This window comes from Miniopterus schreibersii (assembly GCF_964146895.1).
Source record: "Miniopterus schreibersii genome assembly, chromosome: 1".
Taxonomy (NCBI): domain Eukaryota; kingdom Metazoa; phylum Chordata; class Mammalia; order Chiroptera; family Miniopteridae; genus Miniopterus; species Miniopterus schreibersii.
Window position 1 is genome coordinate 198,741,464 of NC_138101.1, and position 20,406 is coordinate 198,761,869.

The following is a 20,406-nucleotide window of genomic DNA, read 5'->3' on the forward strand; positions in this document are numbered from 1 at the left end:
AGGCCTCATTTCCACTCACGCCCCCCCCCCCCGAATCCTACTACACCCGCTCCCCCCTCACGCGGGCAGCCTGACTTCACCTTCCTTCCTCCACGCAGCCTCCCCACGCCTCCTCCGCGGGTCTCCCGGCCGCCCGCCCACCTGTCATTTCGATGAGCGGCCAGGCGGCCCTCGCCCGCTGCAGGCCTGGCTCCAGCCCGTGAGGGTTTCCCCTCCAGCCGAACCACTGGTCTCTCCCTCTCTTCTGGAAGGTTCTCTCTGGCCTATGGACCTGGCCATACCTGCCCTCCACCCCCAATGTTTGGGGGTGTTTGCCTGGGGGGCTAGTGTAGGAATGGCCAGGGGTCAGCCCCACAAGCTAAGGAGCTGCCTGCAGGGCTCCCAAATTAACCGCCCAGCACCTGCCCGCCCCGCCCCGAAGCCCAGGTGAGCAGGGGCTGCCCTGCGACGCGCTGACGAGCAGCTTCATTACTGCCCACCAAGGAACCCACGCTGGCTTCACTAATTTGCCCGCCCCACCAGCCGGCTCGCCACTGCAAACAGTCACGCCACACAGTAATTGGATCGGCGGGAGGGCCTGCTTGACGGGATTCGGGGATCCAAAAGGCAATCAGGGCCGCGGGAGGCCCATCGGCGACACTGGGCTGCGGGGTGTGGGGCGGCGGCCCCAACCCTGCGCTCCCTCCATGCCCCACGGCCCCCCCAGGATGCCCTTGGTGCCTTGCTGCTCCCCCAGCCCCAGCCCCACCCCGCCCCTCCCATACCCAGAGGAGACAGTCCCGGAGGTGAAACCGAGTCTGGAAGAAAAGGACAGGAGCTATGACAATGGGTCTCAGGATCAGCCCGTGGGCCGAAGGAGGCTGCCTTTCTGGGCCTCAGTTTCCCCATCGGTAACCAAAGCCCAAAGGGGCACTTAGGACCATGATGACCTCCTTGCAAGCTTTCCCTGAGGTCATCCCCACTCAGTCACCCAGTGAGGCCGTGGGTGTCCCGTCGGTGAGGCCTGGCGGGGGCTGCCCATTGTCCACTGTGGCCGGGGTAAGGGCTTCATCAAGGGCACCCCAATAGTGAGCACAGGAGCCAGGACTAGGACCTGCCCCGGGATGGCTCCCCTCCCAGGCGGCTACTCCAAATTCACTGATGGTCTCCCAGTCCCGGCCTTGACCCCTCCTGCCCCGCAGAGCACCCCCCGTGCTGTTGGCCACAAGGGCTGAGGAGCCCAGGAGACCTGGTCCCAGGTTCTGCTGCATTCACCCAACAAGTATCTCGTGTACCCCCAAACCCGTCCCCGTCCTCCCGTCTCAGGTGGCAGCCACTCCATCAAGACAGACACCTGGGGGTTGCCCTGACGCCAGTGCCTCGATGGCCCCTCAGGGGACAGGACATGCAGCCACCCAGCTTGTTGTGGATGTAAAGTGAGAGTGCCCAGGTGAGGGCTGGCACAGCCTGGCGCAGAGTAGAGGCCCAGAGACGCCAGTCAGGTTGCTCTTCCGCCTGTTGTTAATGGGGTGACCTGAAGGCTGAGAAACTGGCACACAGCACATCCTTGCTCTAAAACACCCAGCCTCTGCCCTGGCCGCTGTGGCTCAGTTGGTTGAGCAGCGGCCCCTGGACTGAGAGGCCGCTGGCTGGATTCCCTGTTGGGGGGGGGCACATGTCCAGTCAGGGCCTGCAGGAGGCAGCCGGTTGATGTTTTTGTCTCACATCTGTGTTTCTCTCTCTCTCTAAAAATAAATAAAAACATATTTTTAAAAATAAAATAAAATACCAGGCCACCATTAGGACCGCGATGTGGGGTGAGCAGAGCTGGCCCCCTGCCCCCAACTCGGAAATTCTCTGGTGGACCCTAACTCAATCTAGGGCTGCCGGTCACATCTCCCACCCCACCCTACTGGGTCCCCTCCGTCACAATGGGAATACTGTCACCTGCCCAATGGCTGGGGGGAAAAGGCCTGGGCAAAATGAAGCTATGAGAGGGGCAGGCAATTAACGGCCAGAACTAGCCTAGACACCATTAACCATCTGCCAAATTCCATGTTAACGATTTAATCCTCAAAACACTTTCTAAGGAAGATGTGATTAATATTATTCCCATTTCACAGATGCAGAAACTGAGGATTAGAGAGGTTCAGAAACCTGCCCAAGGCCACACTGCCAGTAAGTGTCAGAACTGGGATTCAAACCCAGGTGACTCTGCCTTTTTAATCACAGACTTCATCAGAAAGCCTCTGTTAAACAGTAGGGACTCAGAAGGACTGTGGAGACAGGGGACTTTGAAGAGCAGGACAGAAGAAGGTAAGAGAGAACAGTCCATGACCAAGGTCCCTTTGTGATGAAACCCTGGCTCCCAAAGGAAGAAATCAAAGTGAGGTAGTCATTCACACCTTAGTGAGAATTTGTGCATCTACCTTCTTTTATGTGGATCAAGTTTAGAAGTGGGGCAGAGAGTGCCCTGACTGGTGTGGCTCAGTTGGTTGGGCTCATCCCATGCACCAGAAGATTGCTGGTTCAATTCCTGGTCAGGGTACATATCCTACTTGCAGACTCAGTCCCCTGTGGGGGATGTGCAGGAGGCAGCCGATCGATGTATTGCTCTTACACTGATGTTTCTTTCTCTCTCTCCCTCTCCCTTCCTCTCTCTAAAATATCTTTAAAAAGAAGAAAAAAAAGAAATGGGGCAGAGAGCCTTGGAGGACCATGCTTAGGAAGGGACTGGGGCTGAGCCCACTGGGGATAGAGGGGGGATATTGAAACCAAATCCCTCCACCGGAGGCTCTCACAGCTCTCAGGGACTCTCATTGGGCGATTTTTAAAAAATCAAAACTACTCCCTGAGGGCCAAGGGAGGAGGATGGGGGCATAAGCGGCCCCCAACACCCCCTTTTTGTGGGGTCCCCCTCTTGGGCATCATGAGGAAAAGCTGTATCCCATCTCCTTCCTCCTCACCATTTGCCATAGTCCAGTCTCATTCAAAAGCATTTACCATAAAAGAAAAAAATCAAACACAAAAACCAGAAGCAGAACTAATGGGAAAAAAGACAAAAATAAATAAATAAATAAAAATAAAATGTCTAAGTTTAAAAAAAAAAAAAGAGGAAAAAAAGGGGGGGGCATTTACTGAGCACCTACTATGTGCCAGTTCTAAGCATTGGAGATCACCAATGGGCTGCTGTTCTGGGGGAAGACAGATAATAAAGAAGAGAAATAAATAAATCACGAGTCCGTTGGGGATCAGGGTGTCACAGAAAATCAGGGCAGGGAAGGAGGAGGTGGGAGAGGGGGTTATAGCTGTTAACAGTGAGTGGCCAGGAAAGCCCCCCCCCCCAAGACACTGAGGAAGGTGTGAAAGGAAAGAGGCAGGAGTCCTGTGGATATGTGAGGAAGGACTTTCAGGCAGAAGGGAACAGCACGTGCCAAGGCCCTGGGGCAGGAGCCTGTCTGATGCGTTTGAGGAACAGCAAGGAGGCCTGGTGGCTAGAGGGGAGCCTGCGAGGGGAGAGTCATGGGAGATGAGGTCAGCGTGATTTTACAATTGTAAGATGACCCGATAGCTGTCTGTCTGTCTCTCTAGGACATCAGCCTGGTGTCGCCCCATAGTACCTGCAGCGTGGGCAGGACCACGGCAACAAATATCAGTCATGTAAATGAATCAGAGTATGGGCAGGAACTTGGCGTTCATGTGCAAAATAAAAAAAAAAAAAAATTAAAAAAAGGAGCCCAGCCTCAAACCATCCACAAAAATAAACGTCAACACACAGGCTGCGGGTTTGATCCCTGGTCGGGGTGCGCACGGGAGACAGCCGATCCATGTGTCTCTCTCTCACGCATGTTTCTCTTCTCTCTCTCTCTCTCTCTCCTTTTCTCTCTCTCTCTCTCTCTCTCTCTCTCTCTCTCTCTCCCCTTTTCTCTTTCTCTCAAATCAGTGAACATGTTGGGTGAGAATAAAAGAGAAAAAGTAAAAGCCTGAAACACTCAACAGAATTAAAAATACCTTCTGCTCATCAGAGGGCCGTGTAAAGGGTGCGAGGCAAGCAAACAGCAGGAGGTGCAGCCGAGCAGCTGCGGAGGACTTTCGGCAGAGCTCCCGCGGGTCAGCGGGACCCTGACGGAGACACCGCACAGGCCCCACAGGAGGGGCCGAGGGGGCGGCCGCCCAGGGAAGCACCACAAACAGTGGCGGCCCCCGCCTGACCGTGCGGAGTCGCGAGGCTGTGGGGACGCAGGAACTCCACGTGCGGCTGGGAGGCGACGGGCAGAAGCACCCAGGAGAGTGTGGCCTTAGCTCCTGAAGCCGCCCTGTGCCCCCCCCCCGCAGTTCTGGGGTACGCTCCCAGAAACACAGCCCGCGTTCCCCAGATCACCTGCACGGGAGCTTCGTTTTCAATGGTCTAGGCTGGAAGCTGCCCAAACATCCATCAGTGGATACACTGAAGTCACCTCACTCACACATACCGGTCCCCAAGATAGCCGCCGATGGACAGCTCTGCGCACCAAGGACAGCCCTGCAAACATGATGTTTTGGTGGCAAGAGCCAGCCTGGGTACCGCGGCTGAAGGACCTCGCGTGCGAGGCTCTAGTTCAGGAGACACTGCGGGTCAGGCATGCTCGCTGCTGGTGACCTCCGGGGAGCTGGAAGGGGCTGTGGTCAGGGCAGGGGCTGGGAGGCACCTGAGGGGCTGGCAGCGGTCCACTTAACCTGGGTGGGGGTCACCCTAAAGTCACAGATCTTGATGGTTATTTTCTCTATGCTTACCATATAGTTCACAACTTTGAAAAATTCTATTTTGGAGGCAGGGTGGACTCGTGCCGGGAATAGCTCTGGGTCTCCAGGGCACCTTCTGAGTCCCAGGCGCCATGCGAGGCGACTGACCTGCTTTCTGAGATGACAGAGGAGGGGACTGAAGCTTACACAGAGGAAGGAGCTTGCCCTAAGGCACAACGCAAAGTGGCTGCGGCTGGGGGTGGGGTGCGGGTGGGGTGAGGGCAGAGGGACCCTGTGCAGAGGAAGGCAGAGGAGGGGATTAATTTGGGGATTAGAGACACAGCTGGAAGCTGGGACTTGCTAATATCTGCAAATACCGGAGTGTCCCTGGAAGAGTTTTTCAAGCAGTGGGAGGAGGGAGAGCTGAGTGAGGGAGGGCCAGGGAGCATGCAATAGGCTAGAGCACAGGTGACCACACCTGGGGGAGCCCTACTGTGTGCCAGCTCTTGCCAGGCACTGGGGCTGGAAAAATCGAGGGCTCAGACCCAGGCTGTGCTTGCAATGGGGTGGGCAGAGGACACTCCAGGTGGCAAGGGGAGCCCCAGGTACCTCTACTCCCCACCCTCACCTGTCTCCCTGAAAACATCCTGCTTCCTCAGGCCCCCAGGCGTTTGCACCTCTTGAAAGGCCCCTCCTGTCTGCCCTGGCAAACTCCTTCCTTCAATTCTGGGCTCCAGTGTCCTTGCTTCCAGGAAACCCACCTTGATTCATCAGGCCAGTGTCCCCAACCTGGGATCCCTGGGAGGATCTGTTGATGGGATTGTGTCCCTGCTCTGAAAGGCTGGCTTGGCTCTTGCTGTGACTCAGCGCCCAATTCGGAACTTGGTACACAGAGAGGGGATGAGTCCACCTGGGGGTGGAGGGGCAAGAAGGTCACTAAGGCCACAGAGAAAAGGTGACAGGGAGGACAGATAGTTTGTGACATGGACAAGAAAGCAGGTGGAAGGGCGTTCTGGGCAGAGAGAACAGCAGGAGCAAAGGCAGAGAGGCGTGAGGTGACAGCTTGTTTGGGACTCAGAGGGGGGACTACTATATGGGGTGGGGAGTGGCAGCCAGGGGATCTGGGTTGAGGGGCTGGGGCGGGGAGAGCCCAGCTGCATACCTGCCCACAAAGGGAGATGCTGAGGGTCACAATGGCAAGGTCCTTTTGCTCATTCAAATAGTATTTACGGGACCCTCCCACTAGCCAGGCTGGGGGGGAGGGAAGAGAGGGGAGCAGAGCGATGGGTGGTTGGGTGGGGCAAAGGGCCTGCCCTCTCAATTCAGATCCCAGGCCTGGCCTGCAATGTGCAAAAACCACAGTCTAGGGGCAGGAGGCAGGACCCGGGCACAGGAGCCTCCGGGATCCTTTCAGCTGGACCACAAACAGGTCTCCTGCCTGGGGAACCCATAGTCCTGTGGTTCCCATGCCCCACGGTGAACCCCTGCCAGGCCCCAGAAGGGGGTTGTCTGCACAGTAGCTCATGCCACCCTCCCAACAGTCCTGCATGGGCGGGGGGGTGGTGATTAGGACAACGGCTTTACAGATGGGGAAACTGAGGCTGGGCTATGTCTCTTTCCTATTACCCAGAATATAAGGATGGGTGCTCAAGAGGCTTGGCCGGGCATGGCGAGGGAAGGAAAGAGAAAGAGAACCATTGAGCCCCCCACCCCAGGCTCGCCTCCGAGGGCCCTATGAATGGTACCTTTTGCTCAAGTCCCAGAGGTCCCCTCCCCTATAGGGAGGGCGCCCAACCCTGGCGGGGGTACTGGTGAGCTGGCAGCCAATGTGGGATACCTTGGAGGGCCCTGAGCTGAGCTCCTCTGTGTGGCCAAAGCCCCTGCCCCACCCCAACCTTGACCATGACAAGATGGGTCTGGCTGATAGTAATCAAGTTTTGGGTCTGAGCACCTTCCACCTAACAGACCGGACCCCTCCTCCCAGCCCAGGATAAATAGGCCTCCCCCCGGGGGACCCACAAGGGCGGGCTGCGTTCCAGCGAAGCGGCCAGGAGATGTCCCTGCTTTGGGTCCAGTCGGGGTCTCTGTGAGCCCACCTGTCCCCAGGCACCCGCAGCACTGAGGCACCTGGGAGGCGCCGGCCCCTCTCCCGCACGGACCCAGGAACCTGCCCGGGAACAAGCCTGGGCCCTGCCGCGCCCCTGCCCCTTGGGAATCGGGAGCACCTGCTACCTGGAGTCTTCGAGGGGGGTGCGGGTTCCGGCGGGGGGCCGGGGCGGCGGGCGGCGGACCCTGCCCGCCGGGGGGGTGCGGAAACCGGCGCCAGAGCTGGATCGGCTGCCCACACGCGCGCTGGCTCAGACTCCGGAAGGAAAACACGGGAGGGGTGTTCCCAAAGTGGGGGTCAGGGCGGCCACGGGAAGTCTCGGAGGAAGTCATGAATATTCACACCGGCTGACCCGGCCGCGGCGGGGCCACGGAGGGCGCGGGGAGCGCGCGAGGTCTGGAAGTTTAGCACCCGGAGGGCGGCGGGCGCGCGCCCCGGTGGGAACACGGCCCGGGCGCCCCGGGCGCGGGATTCCCCAAAATGGCTCCAAGACCCGACTACCTCGGTCAGCGAGAGGGCTCCATCCCCCACCCGCCCCCGCGAGGCGTAAACTTAAAAGCTCGGAGCCGGGCAACTGTCTACGGCGCGGTGGGGGGACCAGCGGGCGCCGAGACCCGCGTGCGGCAGCAGGAGCGGGCGCCCGGAGGGTCCCGGGGGACCACCGAGGGCCGGGCGGGGCGCGCGGGCCGCGGAGGCCGGCGGGGCCCCGACTGCGCACCCCCCGCCCAGCCGCAGCGGCCCCGGGCAGGCCGAGGAGTCCCCCGCGGGGCTCCCCACCGGCTCGCCGCGCGCACGCACCACGCGCAGCACCCCGGCCGGCGGAGCAGCGGCGCCGCGGGCGCGGGGGGAAGCGCCCCGCGCGGCCCCGACCCCCCGCCCCCGCCCCCGCCCCGCCCCGGCCCGCCGGCCGCGGCTCGGAAGGCGCTCCACTCACCTGAGTTTCTCCATGTCTGCGGCAGAGGCCTGCGAGAAACCAAACGAGAGGGTCAGCGGGCGGGAGGCGTGCGCTCCGCAGCCGCGCCGGGCGGAGCCGGGCACCGCGGGCACCGCGGGCACCGCGGGCACCGGCGGCGCGGCGGACGGGCACCCCTGCGCGGCTCGCTCCGCGGGAAGCCCGGCCCGCGCGACCCCAGGCCCCGCCGCCCGACTTCGGTCCCCGGGACTCAGTGGGTGCGTCGGGCAGCTGCCGAGTAACAGGTGAGCCCTCCCGGGCCACCGCGCAACCCCGCGCGTAGTTACGCCCCCCGGGGGGCGAGGGGGACTGACCCGGGGACTCGGGGTGGCACCGCCTGGGGACTCGGGATGGCGCGACCCGGAGCGCTCCCGAGCTTGCCAGAAAGAGGGGGACCCAACTCGGTCCCGTTAACTCGTCCCTGGCTGCGGCCCCCGCTACTCTCACCCGCCCCCCGCCCCGCCCGTTAACCCTTCCAGCCCCGGGCTCCCTCCCGGAGGAAGCCGAGCCCCGGAGTGTCAGAGCTCCGAGCAGGAGACTGTTCCGATCGGGAGCCGGACGGGACTGCGGAGCCGGACGCGCAGCGACCCCGAGGGGGTGGCACTCGGGACCTCAGGCTCCTCAGTCGGGGACCCCGCTGCCCTCGCGTTCTGAGGTTCCGGGCCTGGCCCGCCCCTCCCGGGCCCGAGGGATTAACCCTCGCGCGACCGGCTCGCCCGTGGGGCTCCCTGCCTGGCTTGCGCAGCCCGCGGGGGAGCCGCTTGGAGGCCCTCGGGGCCCGGCCCCGCGCGGCCGGGCGGCCCCTCTGCGCGCGGGGTGGGGGTGGGGGTTAACCCTGCGCGAGCCGGCGAGCGACGGGGACCGCGAGCGGCCCGCGCGGGATCGCACTTCCTGCGCGAAGCGGGGGCCCGGGGCTGGCTCCCCATCACTCCGGAAAGGCCGCTCCCGGGGGCTTTCCCGTCTTCCCGAGCCACGGCTGGCATTCAAGAGGGACGGGGGCTGAGCCCAGGGACCATGCGACACACCTGGGAAGACTGATGACTGCCCATGCCGGCCCTCGCGCCGCGTCCGCCGGGAGCGCGCTCCGCTCGGGTCCGGGCCCCACGCCGCCTCCCCCACCGCCCCGCTGGGCGAGGGCGCAGCCGGGCTGCCGGCGCCGAGCTGGGAGGCCCGGCCCGGGGCCTCGGCCAGGATCCGCCACCAACCCCCGCGCGCCCAGGCAGGCCTCCCCGGGGCTCCCCGCCTCAGTTTCCTCACCTGCCCGCTGCGGTTGAGGGTCGGGGGAGCGGACCGAGCGCCCTGCGGCCCGTCAGCACCGCGGGCGGCGGAGGGGCCGGGGCGGGGGAGGAATTTCAGGAGACAGGATCCGCGAGGGGCCCCGATCCGCAGCCAGACACTAGCTCCGACACTCTGAAAGTTGCCTGAGACTGGGAGCCTGGACCCCCTCCGTGTGGTCTCCTCCCCCTTAGACGTGCAGTTGGCTGCTCCGCCCACCGCTGCCCCAAGCCCCCCGATGGATCCCAGGCCCACCTTTCCCGCGTCCCCATCACCGTGCCCGGCGCGCGAGACCCCAGCATACAGCAGGCGCTCAATAAACGCGGACGATGCCCGTCCGCATCCCGCAGCACCATGGCGAATCTCCTCCTGCCGCTTCCCTTCAGGGCGAGTTCCCGGCAGGAGCCCTGTCCCTTCGCCAGGGCCCCCCCACAGCGCCCAGGAGGCCTGGCCTCCTCCTGGCCAGCACGCAGGGTGGGAGGAGCCCTCCGGAGGGTCAGCCCCAAGCAGGTTCCGACCCAGCCCAAGTCCAAGGGCTCCTCCGTCCACTCTGAGGGATGGCTCCTCACTCACTCCTAAGCTCTGGGCAAAGCTCTTGGGGTGCGGAGAGGGCAGCCAAGGATCTGAGCCGGCCTCTGGGGACTAATGAAACCCCTACTCCAGTCCTGGGAGCCCACCGTCAGCAGAATGGCAGAATAGTAAGACGAGCACCTCCACCCACGCCCCTTGCAGTTCCTGGCACCGTCCTCTCCTGCGCTGGGCAGGGTCAGTGCGCTCTGCAGAAGTGGAGAGCAACCCGGTGGTAAGCCCAGCCGGGCCTGGACCTCAGCGCTCAGAGGCCTTCCCCACCCAGAGGCTAGGGACATCCTTCATGTCTCCAGTCGCCTCAATCATTCACAGTGGATGACCTGCCAGGGAGTTTGTCTAAAATTAATAAGAATGTATTAAAATTTAATTTTTAAAATCTAGCATTAATTATTTATTTATATTGAGTACTTCGGCTCTTCTAAAGGGCCTGTCTGGGAATTCCTCCTCCAGGAAGGGCCTCTAGGAGAGGCGGCTGAGTTGCCCTGGTGGCAGGGGGTGGGGGGTGGGCAGGGTAGGAGACAAGAAAGGGAAGGATGTCCCACCCTGGTATCTCAGCAGCCCCTCTTCACTCTGCATTTCAGAAGCTTGACTCTGATGCTATGACTTCCCAAATTCTGCCCAGAACCAGTGTCTGTGGGGTAGCCACTGCTCTAACTCTTAAAGGCCACCTCCTCCAGGCAGCCCTCCAGGGAGACGCAGTGGAGTTGTTGGGTTAGGCCCCCACACCATACGGGCCCTCCCTGGGGCAGGGCCTGTTTTTCCCCCATGTGTCCGGGGCTAGCCCCGCACCTCACTCAGGAGTGGGGGGGGGGCATGCATAAAGCTCTGGATGTGTGCAGATGAGCAGTGTGGTTGTGTGTGGGTGGGGGAGCAGCCCTCTGGGGAGATGCTGTGCCTTGAGCAATGGTCTTGATGTTGGGGCCAAAGCTCCATGTTCAAATCTTGACTGCAATTCATAACTACAAGATCTGGGGATGTTCCCAAGCTGCCCTTTCTCTGGAACCCAAGGCCAGAGCATGGAATGGCTTCCTCGAGGCCCCTGAGGCTGGCTGGGGGTGCCTGTGGGCTGGGCAGAGGAGACTGGGGCCCTGCCTGGGTCTCGAGCCAGAGATAGTGACCACTATAGGAGGAGGGCAGGGGTGGGTGGGGACCATGAGTATAGGGGTGTGTGGGATGTCCAGGGTCTCCAGGGTGAGATGATGGGGCAGGAAATACCCTCAGGACTCCTCTGGCCCCTCCAGGACCCCCAGGCAAGTGGGATCCCAAGACCTCCTGACACAGGCGGAACACAGGTGGGCCCTCTGGGTGCTCTCAAGGGACAGTCCATCCCTGCTTTGGGTACTGTCTCTTCAGTCCACCCCAGGGTCATAGTCCGATGCCTGTTCCTGCAACACACCTGTGACCTCATCACTGTCTGCCCTAAACTCACCCCTTGTGCCCTCTGAGTTGTCCAGCCCCTCTGGGTGGTCCAGCCCAGCGATCACCTTGACTTCCCAACAATGTCCCACAAGTCCTACTTGTTGGTCAAACTGGGCTGTGCCTGCATCCCCGCCTCAGCCCCCCTGCTGTCTCCTCCCACACTGACCTTGCCCATGCTGGTCCCCTGCCCCCAATGCCCGCCCCCTCCCACACCCTGAGTTCCACTCTCAGCATCCCGGCAACCACCACGGTCTCATCACCTCCCCCCTGCAGCCTGCCTCCTTCCTTACTCCCTGAATGACTGTGAGCTTCAGGAGGGCCACCTGGGTCAGAAACGGGCCCACGCACCCTACGTCCCCCTGTGCCGTTCCCAGCGCAGCGTTTCACCCAGTTACGGAGCTCAATCCCGTTTAACCCTCACTGAGACTTTCCGAGGTAGGTCTTATAACCCCCGTTTTGCAGATGACAGACAGGCTCCAAGAGGTAAACCCCTGCGGCTTTCACACTGTACTGTGATTTGGGGCCAAGCTCCTGTCCATCCTCAGGGGCGGTGGGCACTGTGACTGATGCACACAACAGGCACTCCCCAGAGCCAGGGCAGCTTTGTGCCATCAGTGAGGCCTCAGGGAGGGGTTGGGGAATCCTGACTCAGCCCCTTACTTGGCACGCACCAGCCATACTGGCCACCTCGCTGGTCCCAAGCTCACCCAACTCACTCCTGCCTCAGGGCCTTTGCATGGCTGGGCCTCCTTTCCTGACCACTCATCTGAAGTAGCTCCTCCCCCACAAAACGACTTCTCATCACATCCCATCTCTTTGGTTATTTGCCTGTCCCCCTGAGCTATAGAGGACCTCTCAGCAGGGTCCCTCTGCTTAGGCCACTGTCTTTATCCCCAGAGCCTGGCCCAGAGGCCTCCAATGGCAGGCAGGTGGTGACGGCTGAATGAACACGGTTGCTCTCAATCCCCAGCCAGAGGCATCCGCTTGCCATCTTGAGCAGTCCTGCTCTCACCGACCCCATCACATACCATCCCCTGCCCCTCCTCAAAGACTTACACACACACACACACACATGCACACACACACACCCCCCCCACTGGAGGACACCTGAGTCCGACTGGTACCCAGAGCGCTGCCCAGGGAACCCCCTCTGTGGATGTGGGGTATCCTGAGCCATCTCCTACGGGGCTGCAGCCGTGTGACCTGGGGCAAGGCTCTCAGCCTCTTGGAGCTCAATCCCTCATCTGAGGGGGATGGAAAATTGTCAAAGGACAAGGGATGATCTCGGGAACAGGGCTTCTAAAGGACTGTGGCTGCTCCGCAGAGCCAGCCTTTTAATGCAGTCACCTGGGCTGGGCACCTTCTCGGATGTCCGCGCCACTCCTCCTTTCAACACACACCTCCTGTGCCCTCTTCCAGGGCGCTTGGCAGTGAACAAACTAGAAGTTCTCCGCTTTGGAGCACTGCCGTTCTGCAGGGGGAGACAGACTGCAGGAGACACCACGGAGGTGGCCCTCCGCCCCGTGTGTTGCTGGGGGAATCTGCTGAGGGGGAGGGCCACATGGGGGGCGCTGTCAAGGGGGATGTCAGGATGAAATGTGAGCAGAGCCTGGGGAGCTGGGAGAGGGGCAGGCCCTGGGGGTGGGGTGCCTGGGGAGTTTGGGGAGTACCCGGTCACAAGTGGAGCAGGGGCTGAGTTGGGGGGCCTCATGGAGGAGCCCACTATCTTGAGTGGCTTGGAAGTCCCCACAGGGCTGGACAGAGGCATATTGGTCACGCTGCTGAGTGGAAGACACACCAAGGGGTCAGTGCAGGGCCTACCTGAGGAGTGTAGCCCAAGGCGGGTGGGGACCAGGGTGGGGGTGGGAGATGCCCCGACAGACTAGAGGTGGGTGGAGAAGAAAGTCACCCACAATGACACTGAAGATGACATCAAATGCTTGAACCCAAGCAGCTGGAAGGGAGTGGGGAGAAGGTGAGGATTCAGATCCAGGGGTGTCAGATGACCGGCAGGGTCCACAAGAGGGTGGGTGGGTGCAAGGGTTAGAAGATCAGAGGAAGGTCCAGGAGACGGTACTTACAGCCACAGCCCTGGATGAGATGGCCAAGGGAGTGAGGGTAGATGGGGAAGACAAGGGGCTCCGCCAAGGTCAGGTTCAGGGAGGGAGCAGAGCCAGCCACAGAGACCAGGGAGCCAGCAGGGCGGTAAGGGGAGAGCAGGTGTTCCCAGGGGGAGGGGGCACCCGCCGTGTCACAGACTGTCATGGGTGAGAAGCGGGCCTTGTGTCCCTGAGCATCACCCACAGGGCTAGTGTGTGCTGGACACACAGTGGGGTCACCCACCGATACCTTAGTCGCAATACTGGGGTGAGCTGACGGGCTCTCTGTGCGTGGCCAACGAGAGAGGGGTGAGCACTTGCCCGATGTCAGCCGGCAGCTGGGGACCTGACCCAAGCCCTGGTGTGAGGGGTGCCCTGTGCCACTTCCTGCTGTGGGCTCTACGTGGCCTCTGCCGGTTCCAGCTGCGTGTGGCTGCAGACAGGATAAGCTGGTGGCTGCAAACTGGCCTCCCGAGCTAAATCTGGCCCGCCGGCATGTTGTATTTGGCCCGCTAGAGGGTTCTAACTTTTTTTAAAAAAAACATTCAAGCCAACACTTAAAAATTGGGAGAGTTTACACTTTTAAATCCGTATTTTTTGGCTCCCACTGAAATTTTTGGAGATCTGGCAACTCCTGCCCACGTTCCCATGTGGAAACAGTTAGGGAGCGGGAAGCAGCTGCCCCTCCAGCGGTGGGAGAGGCACCATCCAAACCTCAGCTTGCCCTACAGATGGGGAGACTGAGGCATGGAGGATGGCATGACTTGTCGAGGTCACTCAGTGGGAAAGCCCCTTGGACAGAATCCAACCATAGCTCTGGGGACTGCCAGACCTGAAATTGGAGGTCTTGTCAAAAATCCCAGCCTGGCTGCGTCAGAGCTGCCGCCTGCCTCTCCTTCCCTAACCCTGGCCCTGTCCTTCCCATTCTCTTCTTCTGACCCTTCTGTTCACAGGAAATGGCTGGCTCGAATCATTCACACTATAGTATGAAAGAGCCCTTGGTTCCAGGTCTCTGCACGGTAGGAGCTGCAGGTCCCAGAGACCCTCTACAGTGGCTTCTTGTTTGCTGGACAATGAAGGGGAGGACCAGGGTCCCCCAGGGCCACTCAGCTAGACGGGGCAGAGCCAGGACAAAAATCCAGGGTCCTCCTCTGATGCATGGCTTTCAGGTTGATGACTAGAAGCCAGGAGTCTGTCCTGCTCCCCCAAAGCTCCACCTGCACCCTGGGAACTGTTCTGGGGACACAGGTTTGTCCAGGGCAGGAGGCACCCAGGAGAGGGGCTGTCACTGTCTTCATTCTTCCAGTGACTGAATCTCTACTGTGCACCAGGCCTCACCCTTCACCAGTCACCTCTAATCTCCACGCCCATATATGAGACATGGAGGGAGCTGTGGCTTTTCCAGGTTCTCTGAGCAGGGCCCAGCCCAGTAAAGGCTCTGCAGGCTCAGCTCTCTGAGCCTCAGTTCCTGGTCTGTAAAATGGGCCTGGTACTAGTCTCTCTCTGGCCTGTTTTGAGTATTTGAAATGAGGCTGGAGCTGAGGGAGACAGAATAGGTCCTCACCATGTGATGTGGCCTGGGGTGAGGGGAGGAGGGGGGTTGGGGCTGGGGCTGATGTTCTTTGAAAAGAGCACTCCCACCCAGGCCCCAGCACAGCGCTCTCCCCTCCCCTGCCCCCATCCTGTCCTGGCTGCCAGCGCCCACTGCTGGGCCCCAATGGTCCTCACAGCCCTGTGCTGCCTGGCAGGCCCGGGGGGCATGTTAAAGAGCCTTAGACAGAATCTGCCAGAGGCCCCGATATCATGGTGCTCCCTGGGACCCAGCCATCCCCCGAGTGAGGTGTGAGTGGTGGGCAGAACCCAGAGCAGCAGAGAGGTGGGGGTCCCAGATTGCTGGGCCCTCATGGAGGAGACAGGGGATGTGATGCTTTTCCTGTGACAAGGCAAAGGGAAAATCAGAAACCTTACACTTCCCTTTCACTGCTGGGGATACCAGGGCCCAGAGAGGGTGGGTAACTTGTCCAAGATCACACAGCAATCAGCAGACCCTTGAATTGAGAACCCGGGGGGTGCACTGGGGCTTGGGAGAGAGAACACTAGCAAATCATCAGCAAGTAACAGCACACACTCTCACCCAGATTTTGTTTTTAAAACAACCTACCCACAGGGAAAGCCATCCTGGGAGGGGCCTGGTCGAGATCTCCACCAACTGGGCCCTGCAGCCCCCACCTCAGTCCTGTGCTGGGAGAAGTTGGGAGGGGGGAGGGGAGGACAGGGACAGGGGCAATGTCATGGATAGTCCATGAGGATCTACCTTGGCGCCAGGGGACATGGAAGTTTGGGGGGACAGAAGGTCAGTGCCAAGGTTGGGGTGGCAACACATGGGGTGCTACCATCCTGACTCTGCAGAGCTCCGTCCCCAGGACAGCGGAGGTCTCACTGAGTCTCTCTGTCCATCTGTCTGAGGCCGAGTGTGTGTGCGGCAGGGGGTGCTGAGGTGCTGAGAGAGGCCTGCATTAGATCTGAAGACCTCAGTCCAAGCCCATACTCGGCAGGACCTGTGGCACATGGCAGCCCCCCAGGGCCTCAGTTTCCAACCCCACGAAATGGGGGCAGCTATGAAGAACACAGACCCATCTACCTGCCTGGCAGGAACTGTGACATCCCACCTCACGTGGAGGTGTCTGAGGTTCAAACTTTCAAAGGGATAATATGAAATCCCATGGTAAACCCTGAGGGCTCTGCCGATGGGCGGTGATATTACTGTTAACGCTTCTCATGCACACTCAGTGCTGCCTGCCCCAAAGCTAGAATTTCACCTTAGAGATTCATTCTTTTGGCGCTTAGATCTTTCCCGTTGCAGAGATTATAAAAGGGGTGTGGTGCAGGAACTCCGAAGCTCTCAGCCAGGACTGGTAGGGAAATGGTAAGTGGAGGGGGTGAGGAAGGGGCCACAGTGGATCTCTGTCCAGCTGCTTGCCGGGGATGATCTGGGGCTGAGACTCACCCGGCTCGGAGGCTGCCAGGGGGAGGCAGCTTGGCCTCCCCGCTCACCGCTGCCCACGTGGGGCCCGCTGGTCTCCACAGCCCGGCTGGACCCCAACCTGCCTGCAGCCTCGGCTGCCGCCTCTGAGGACAGCGGGGGGCTCAGGGCCAGGCTCTTCCCTGGGGCCGCAGCCTCTGTGAGGGGCTCCTGGGCTAAGCCTGGGCCTCGCTCACCAGGGGAGGGCTCTGGGTTGCGGCCCCTGGGCCCCCAGAAGGCTTCCAGGGTCTTGGGGTCCAGCACCTGCATAGTGACTTCATCCAGGAACCTGGAAAAAGGCAGCCTGGCCTCCCGATGTCGGTTCAGGCGGGCGAGGGGGCCGGTGGCAGGCTTGCCGCCCATGCATGGGGGCTCTGGGGCAGATGGCAGGCCAGGCGGTGCCCGTGTCTCCTCTTGGCCAGGCCATGCTGCCCAGCTGGGGAGAGATGGCTGGTCCGCGGGGCTCCCACCTGGGCTGGGGCTAAGTCTATGGCTTCCAGGGTCCTCTCTGCATGCTCCCTTCCTGGGGGCTTGGGCCCTGGGCTCCATGAGGGAGCCATGGCCGTCCTGCCTGGGGCTGCCGGGGCCAGGGCCCCGTGCCTGGGAGCTGGCCCCCGACAGCATCTTCTTTAGTCAAGCCTGCTAGTGCCTCGCTGACCCCGCTCTCTCCTCCCACAGGGCTGGGATCCCTACGCCCTCTCAGGGGTCAGAGCATCTCAACCCTCACTGGGCAGAGTGATTGCCCAGCGCCCGCCTGCCCATTGATCCAGAGAGCATGTGGCAGAAGGGCCGCCCGCCCCCTAAATTGATTCTCACTAAATGAGAGCAGGGCTTCGGGGCTTAGAAAGCGCTAGAGAAGACAAGGTCATGTCCTGGGCGCTGCAACTGCCTGGGGAGGCAGCCTGCACTGAACGAGCACCTGCTGTATACAGGGAGGGGCCCTGGGTTGGGCCTCACACACTCCACTCACACTATCTCCTGTCTCCCCGCCAGGGCTGGTGCTGGGCTCAGGGACGGGGTGGAGGTGGGCAGTAGGGACAGGGGGAAGGCAGGGCCTGAAGAAGGGACATCAGACCTGCATGGATCTGGCAGAATGGGAGGGTGTGGAGCAGGCTGCTGGTTGCCCACTGCTCTCCCATTCTTACTTAGTAAAGGACCTCATTTTATTCTGGGAGGCAAGTCACCTGGCTAAAGAACTGCATTTCCCAGGCTCCTTTGTAGCCAGGCTTGGCCCATGACATATAAACGGAATTTGTGGGGCGTGACTTCTGGGAGAACTCTAAAAGGGATCCCACCGCTTGCCTCCCATCCCCCAACCTCCTGCTTCTTATCTGGAACATGGAAGTGATGGTTGGAGCTGTAACAGCTAAGTGGCACCATGAGGCAAACGTGCGACAGAAGCCATATGTAGCAAACGGTGGGGGAGAAAGACGAGAGGAGCCACTGTGTCATCGCACCGCTCCTACCCCACAGCCCCTGCCTCTGGACGTTCATTAACTTGAGAAAAGTAAGCCCCTATCTTGTTTAAGCCTCGGTTATTCCCCGTCTCTGTCACTAGGCGCCGTGTGCAATGCCTCAGGGGTGCCCGGGGGACACGAGGAGCAGCGGTTAGTAACGCCGAGGCAGGAGCCTTCGGTACATGGGAGCCGAGGGCGCAGTTAGATGGGGGTGAGGGGGAGATTAACCCGGAGAAGGGCCTGAGCCTGGCCTGGGCACCTCTTCCTTTGTGTGAAGGGAGATGCCTGCCCCCGGCATCTTGGGGAGCCAGGGGTCCAGGCAAGACTCCTTCCTGGGATCCAGCAGCTGGAGTCAAAGGCTTGCTGGGGGTGGTTCGCTGGCCAGCTGGTGGCCTCGCCCCTCCCCAGAGCTGGCCTGTGGTGCTGCCTGGAGCATGGCCTAGGCTTTGCTTGGCATTGCCTGCTCATGGCTGTGCCCCTGCCCCTGCCCACCTGGCAGTACCTAGACACCTCAGGTCAAGTGCTAGGGACCCCTTCTTTGCTGGGCTCAGCTGCACACCTCTCTGGATGATCTATGGCACCCCTGACTGAATGTCTGAAAAACTCCAAGAGCTCAGCTGCCACCTGGACCCCTCCCCTGATCCCACCCCTAACTACCAGGCCCTGGGGATTCAGTAACTCTCAGATTTCACCACTTCCTTACATCCCTGCTGTCACCTTGCTGGTCCCAGGTGCCACCATGTCTCACCTGGACACCGGCAATCACCCTTCCCTGGGGCCCCTGACCTTGTGTTGGTTCACCTCAGTCCATCCCATAAACCTACCAGTGCAAACTTTTAAAATCACAGACCAGCCCGACCGCGCGTGGCTCAGAGGTTGAGCGTCGACCTAGGATCCAGGAGATCGAGGTTCGATTCCTGGTCAGGGCACATGCCCAGGTTGCGGGCTCAATCCCCAGTCGGGGCCGTGCAGGAGGAAGCCGATCAATGACTCTCTCATCACTGATGTTTCTATCTCTCTCTCTCCTTCTCCTTTCCTCTCTCTGAAATCAATAGATATACATAAAAAAAATAAATAAATAAAATCACAGACCATATTACCAGACAATGTCACCCTTTCATATGCCCTGCAAGGCTCTGACGGCCTAGTGCCTTCTATCTCTGCTACTGTGTACCCCTCTCCATGAAACTTCCATCATGTTCCTGAGCGGTGCTGAGCTCTGTCTGGCCACAGGGCCTTTGTATATGCTGTTTCCTCTGCCAGGGGCACTCTGACTCCCTCTGCCCTTACTCTCCTCCTCACCATCTAATTCTCAGGGCCCCAGATCCCACAGATTAGATCAGAGACCCCTGCAACAGCCTCTTATAACCCCTGGCCTCATACCAAGGCCCCCAAGTGTAATTAATATGCTTGTGATAATTTCTTTATTATCTGTGTACACTCTATCCCAGCTCTCTGAACAGGGCCGGACACCTAGTAGGTGCTCAGTAAGCAGATCTTGAATGACTGTAAGTGAATGTATCACAGGCCCAGGCTGTCAGTTCACAAGCTTCTCCAGCTGGGTGTGGACCTCCATGGGAGGGATCCCAGGCTCTTGGGAAGGCCACAGTGTCCCTCCCACTCCTGCAGTCTCCTGATGGCCAGCCCTTTACACCTGGAAAACCCCCTCTGCAGCAGCAGCCATTCAGCCCCTGCTCCGTCACCTGTGGGAATAGGACCTGGAGACAGATGGGCAGATGCAAGGTCAAATACCACTCCAGCATCCCAGCAGGACCAAGTCCTGTCCCCTCCTCACTGTCATACAGGGACAAAGCTATCCCCAGCCCACAGGCAGTGGTGGGAAATGGTGCAAGGGGTACATGCTGGGCACCTTCAGCCCAGAGCCTGGCACCTAGTGGGACCTCAGGGCTCCTTGTCACAGGGCTCTGATTTGTTCATTCCCTAGCATGTGCGGGCATAGGAGTGTTCTGCAGACCTCGGCCAGCTGGTTCTCTGAGCCTCTCCCAGAGTTGCCGGCTGCATCAGACAAGTTTCCGTTGTCATAACAACCCACTGGCTCTCAGCCGCCTGGGCCAGAGGCCCTGGAGGATGCTGTCGGCTGCTGCGCTTGCAGCCTGGGCCTGCTCACCTCCTGCAGCCTGGGCTGTCTCTCTTGGCCCAAGGGCCCTGTCTCTTGACTCATCCATTTCAGGCCCTTCCTGAGCCCTACTGTGTGCCATGATCCACGCTGGGCATGCACCTGTGTCGTCACCTGAATCTTCATCCAGCCCTGTGAGGTGGCAGGGCCGTGACCTCTGTTTTGTGCTAAAATGGAGCAGAGTCTCAGGGAGGTGACGTGACTTTCCTGAGGTCACATGGCTCAGATGCAGCAGACCTGGGACGAGAACCCCAGAGGTCGTGCACTCACACCCTGCTTCCTCCCGGGACCCCCACAGCCCCGCCACCACTGCCTGTCCTACCCCTGTCCCCCCTCCCCGAGAGAGGAGGGACATTGCTGCCATTGCCTCCAGAGGGCCCTTAGCGAATGCCCAGCATGCAGGACGGCATGCTGGGCATTCGCTAAGACCTCAGCTCCAAGCTCCACCTCCTTGAATTCTCCTAAGCTTAATTCCTAAACTAGGACTTGCTACCCAGTTCACGGAGGGGGACGTGGGCTCTGAAGGCTACTGGCAAACAGCCAGGGCCTGCCTTATGCAGCAAACACCTAAACGGGGCGGTCACCTTCCGTAAGCCTCCCTCATTCCCGTGCGGAAACTTCTATTACCAACCCCCCCATACCAACCAGG

The 20,406-nt window shown here is 60.4% G+C and overlaps 1 protein-coding gene across 2 annotated transcripts in view; it reads right to left on the reverse strand.

The window, feature by feature from the left end:
- BEGAIN (brain enriched guanylate kinase associated) overlaps positions 1–20,406 on the reverse strand; it is a 35,348-nt gene that overhangs the window by 10,381 nt on the left and 4,561 nt on the right. For both annotated transcript variants that reach the window (XM_081136016.1, XM_081136015.1), the window contains exon 2: positions 7,743–7,771. In XM_081136016.1, the coding sequence (XP_080992142.1) occupies positions 7,743–7,771 (29 nt within the window). The remainder of the gene's footprint in view (positions 1–7,742; positions 7,772–20,406) is intronic.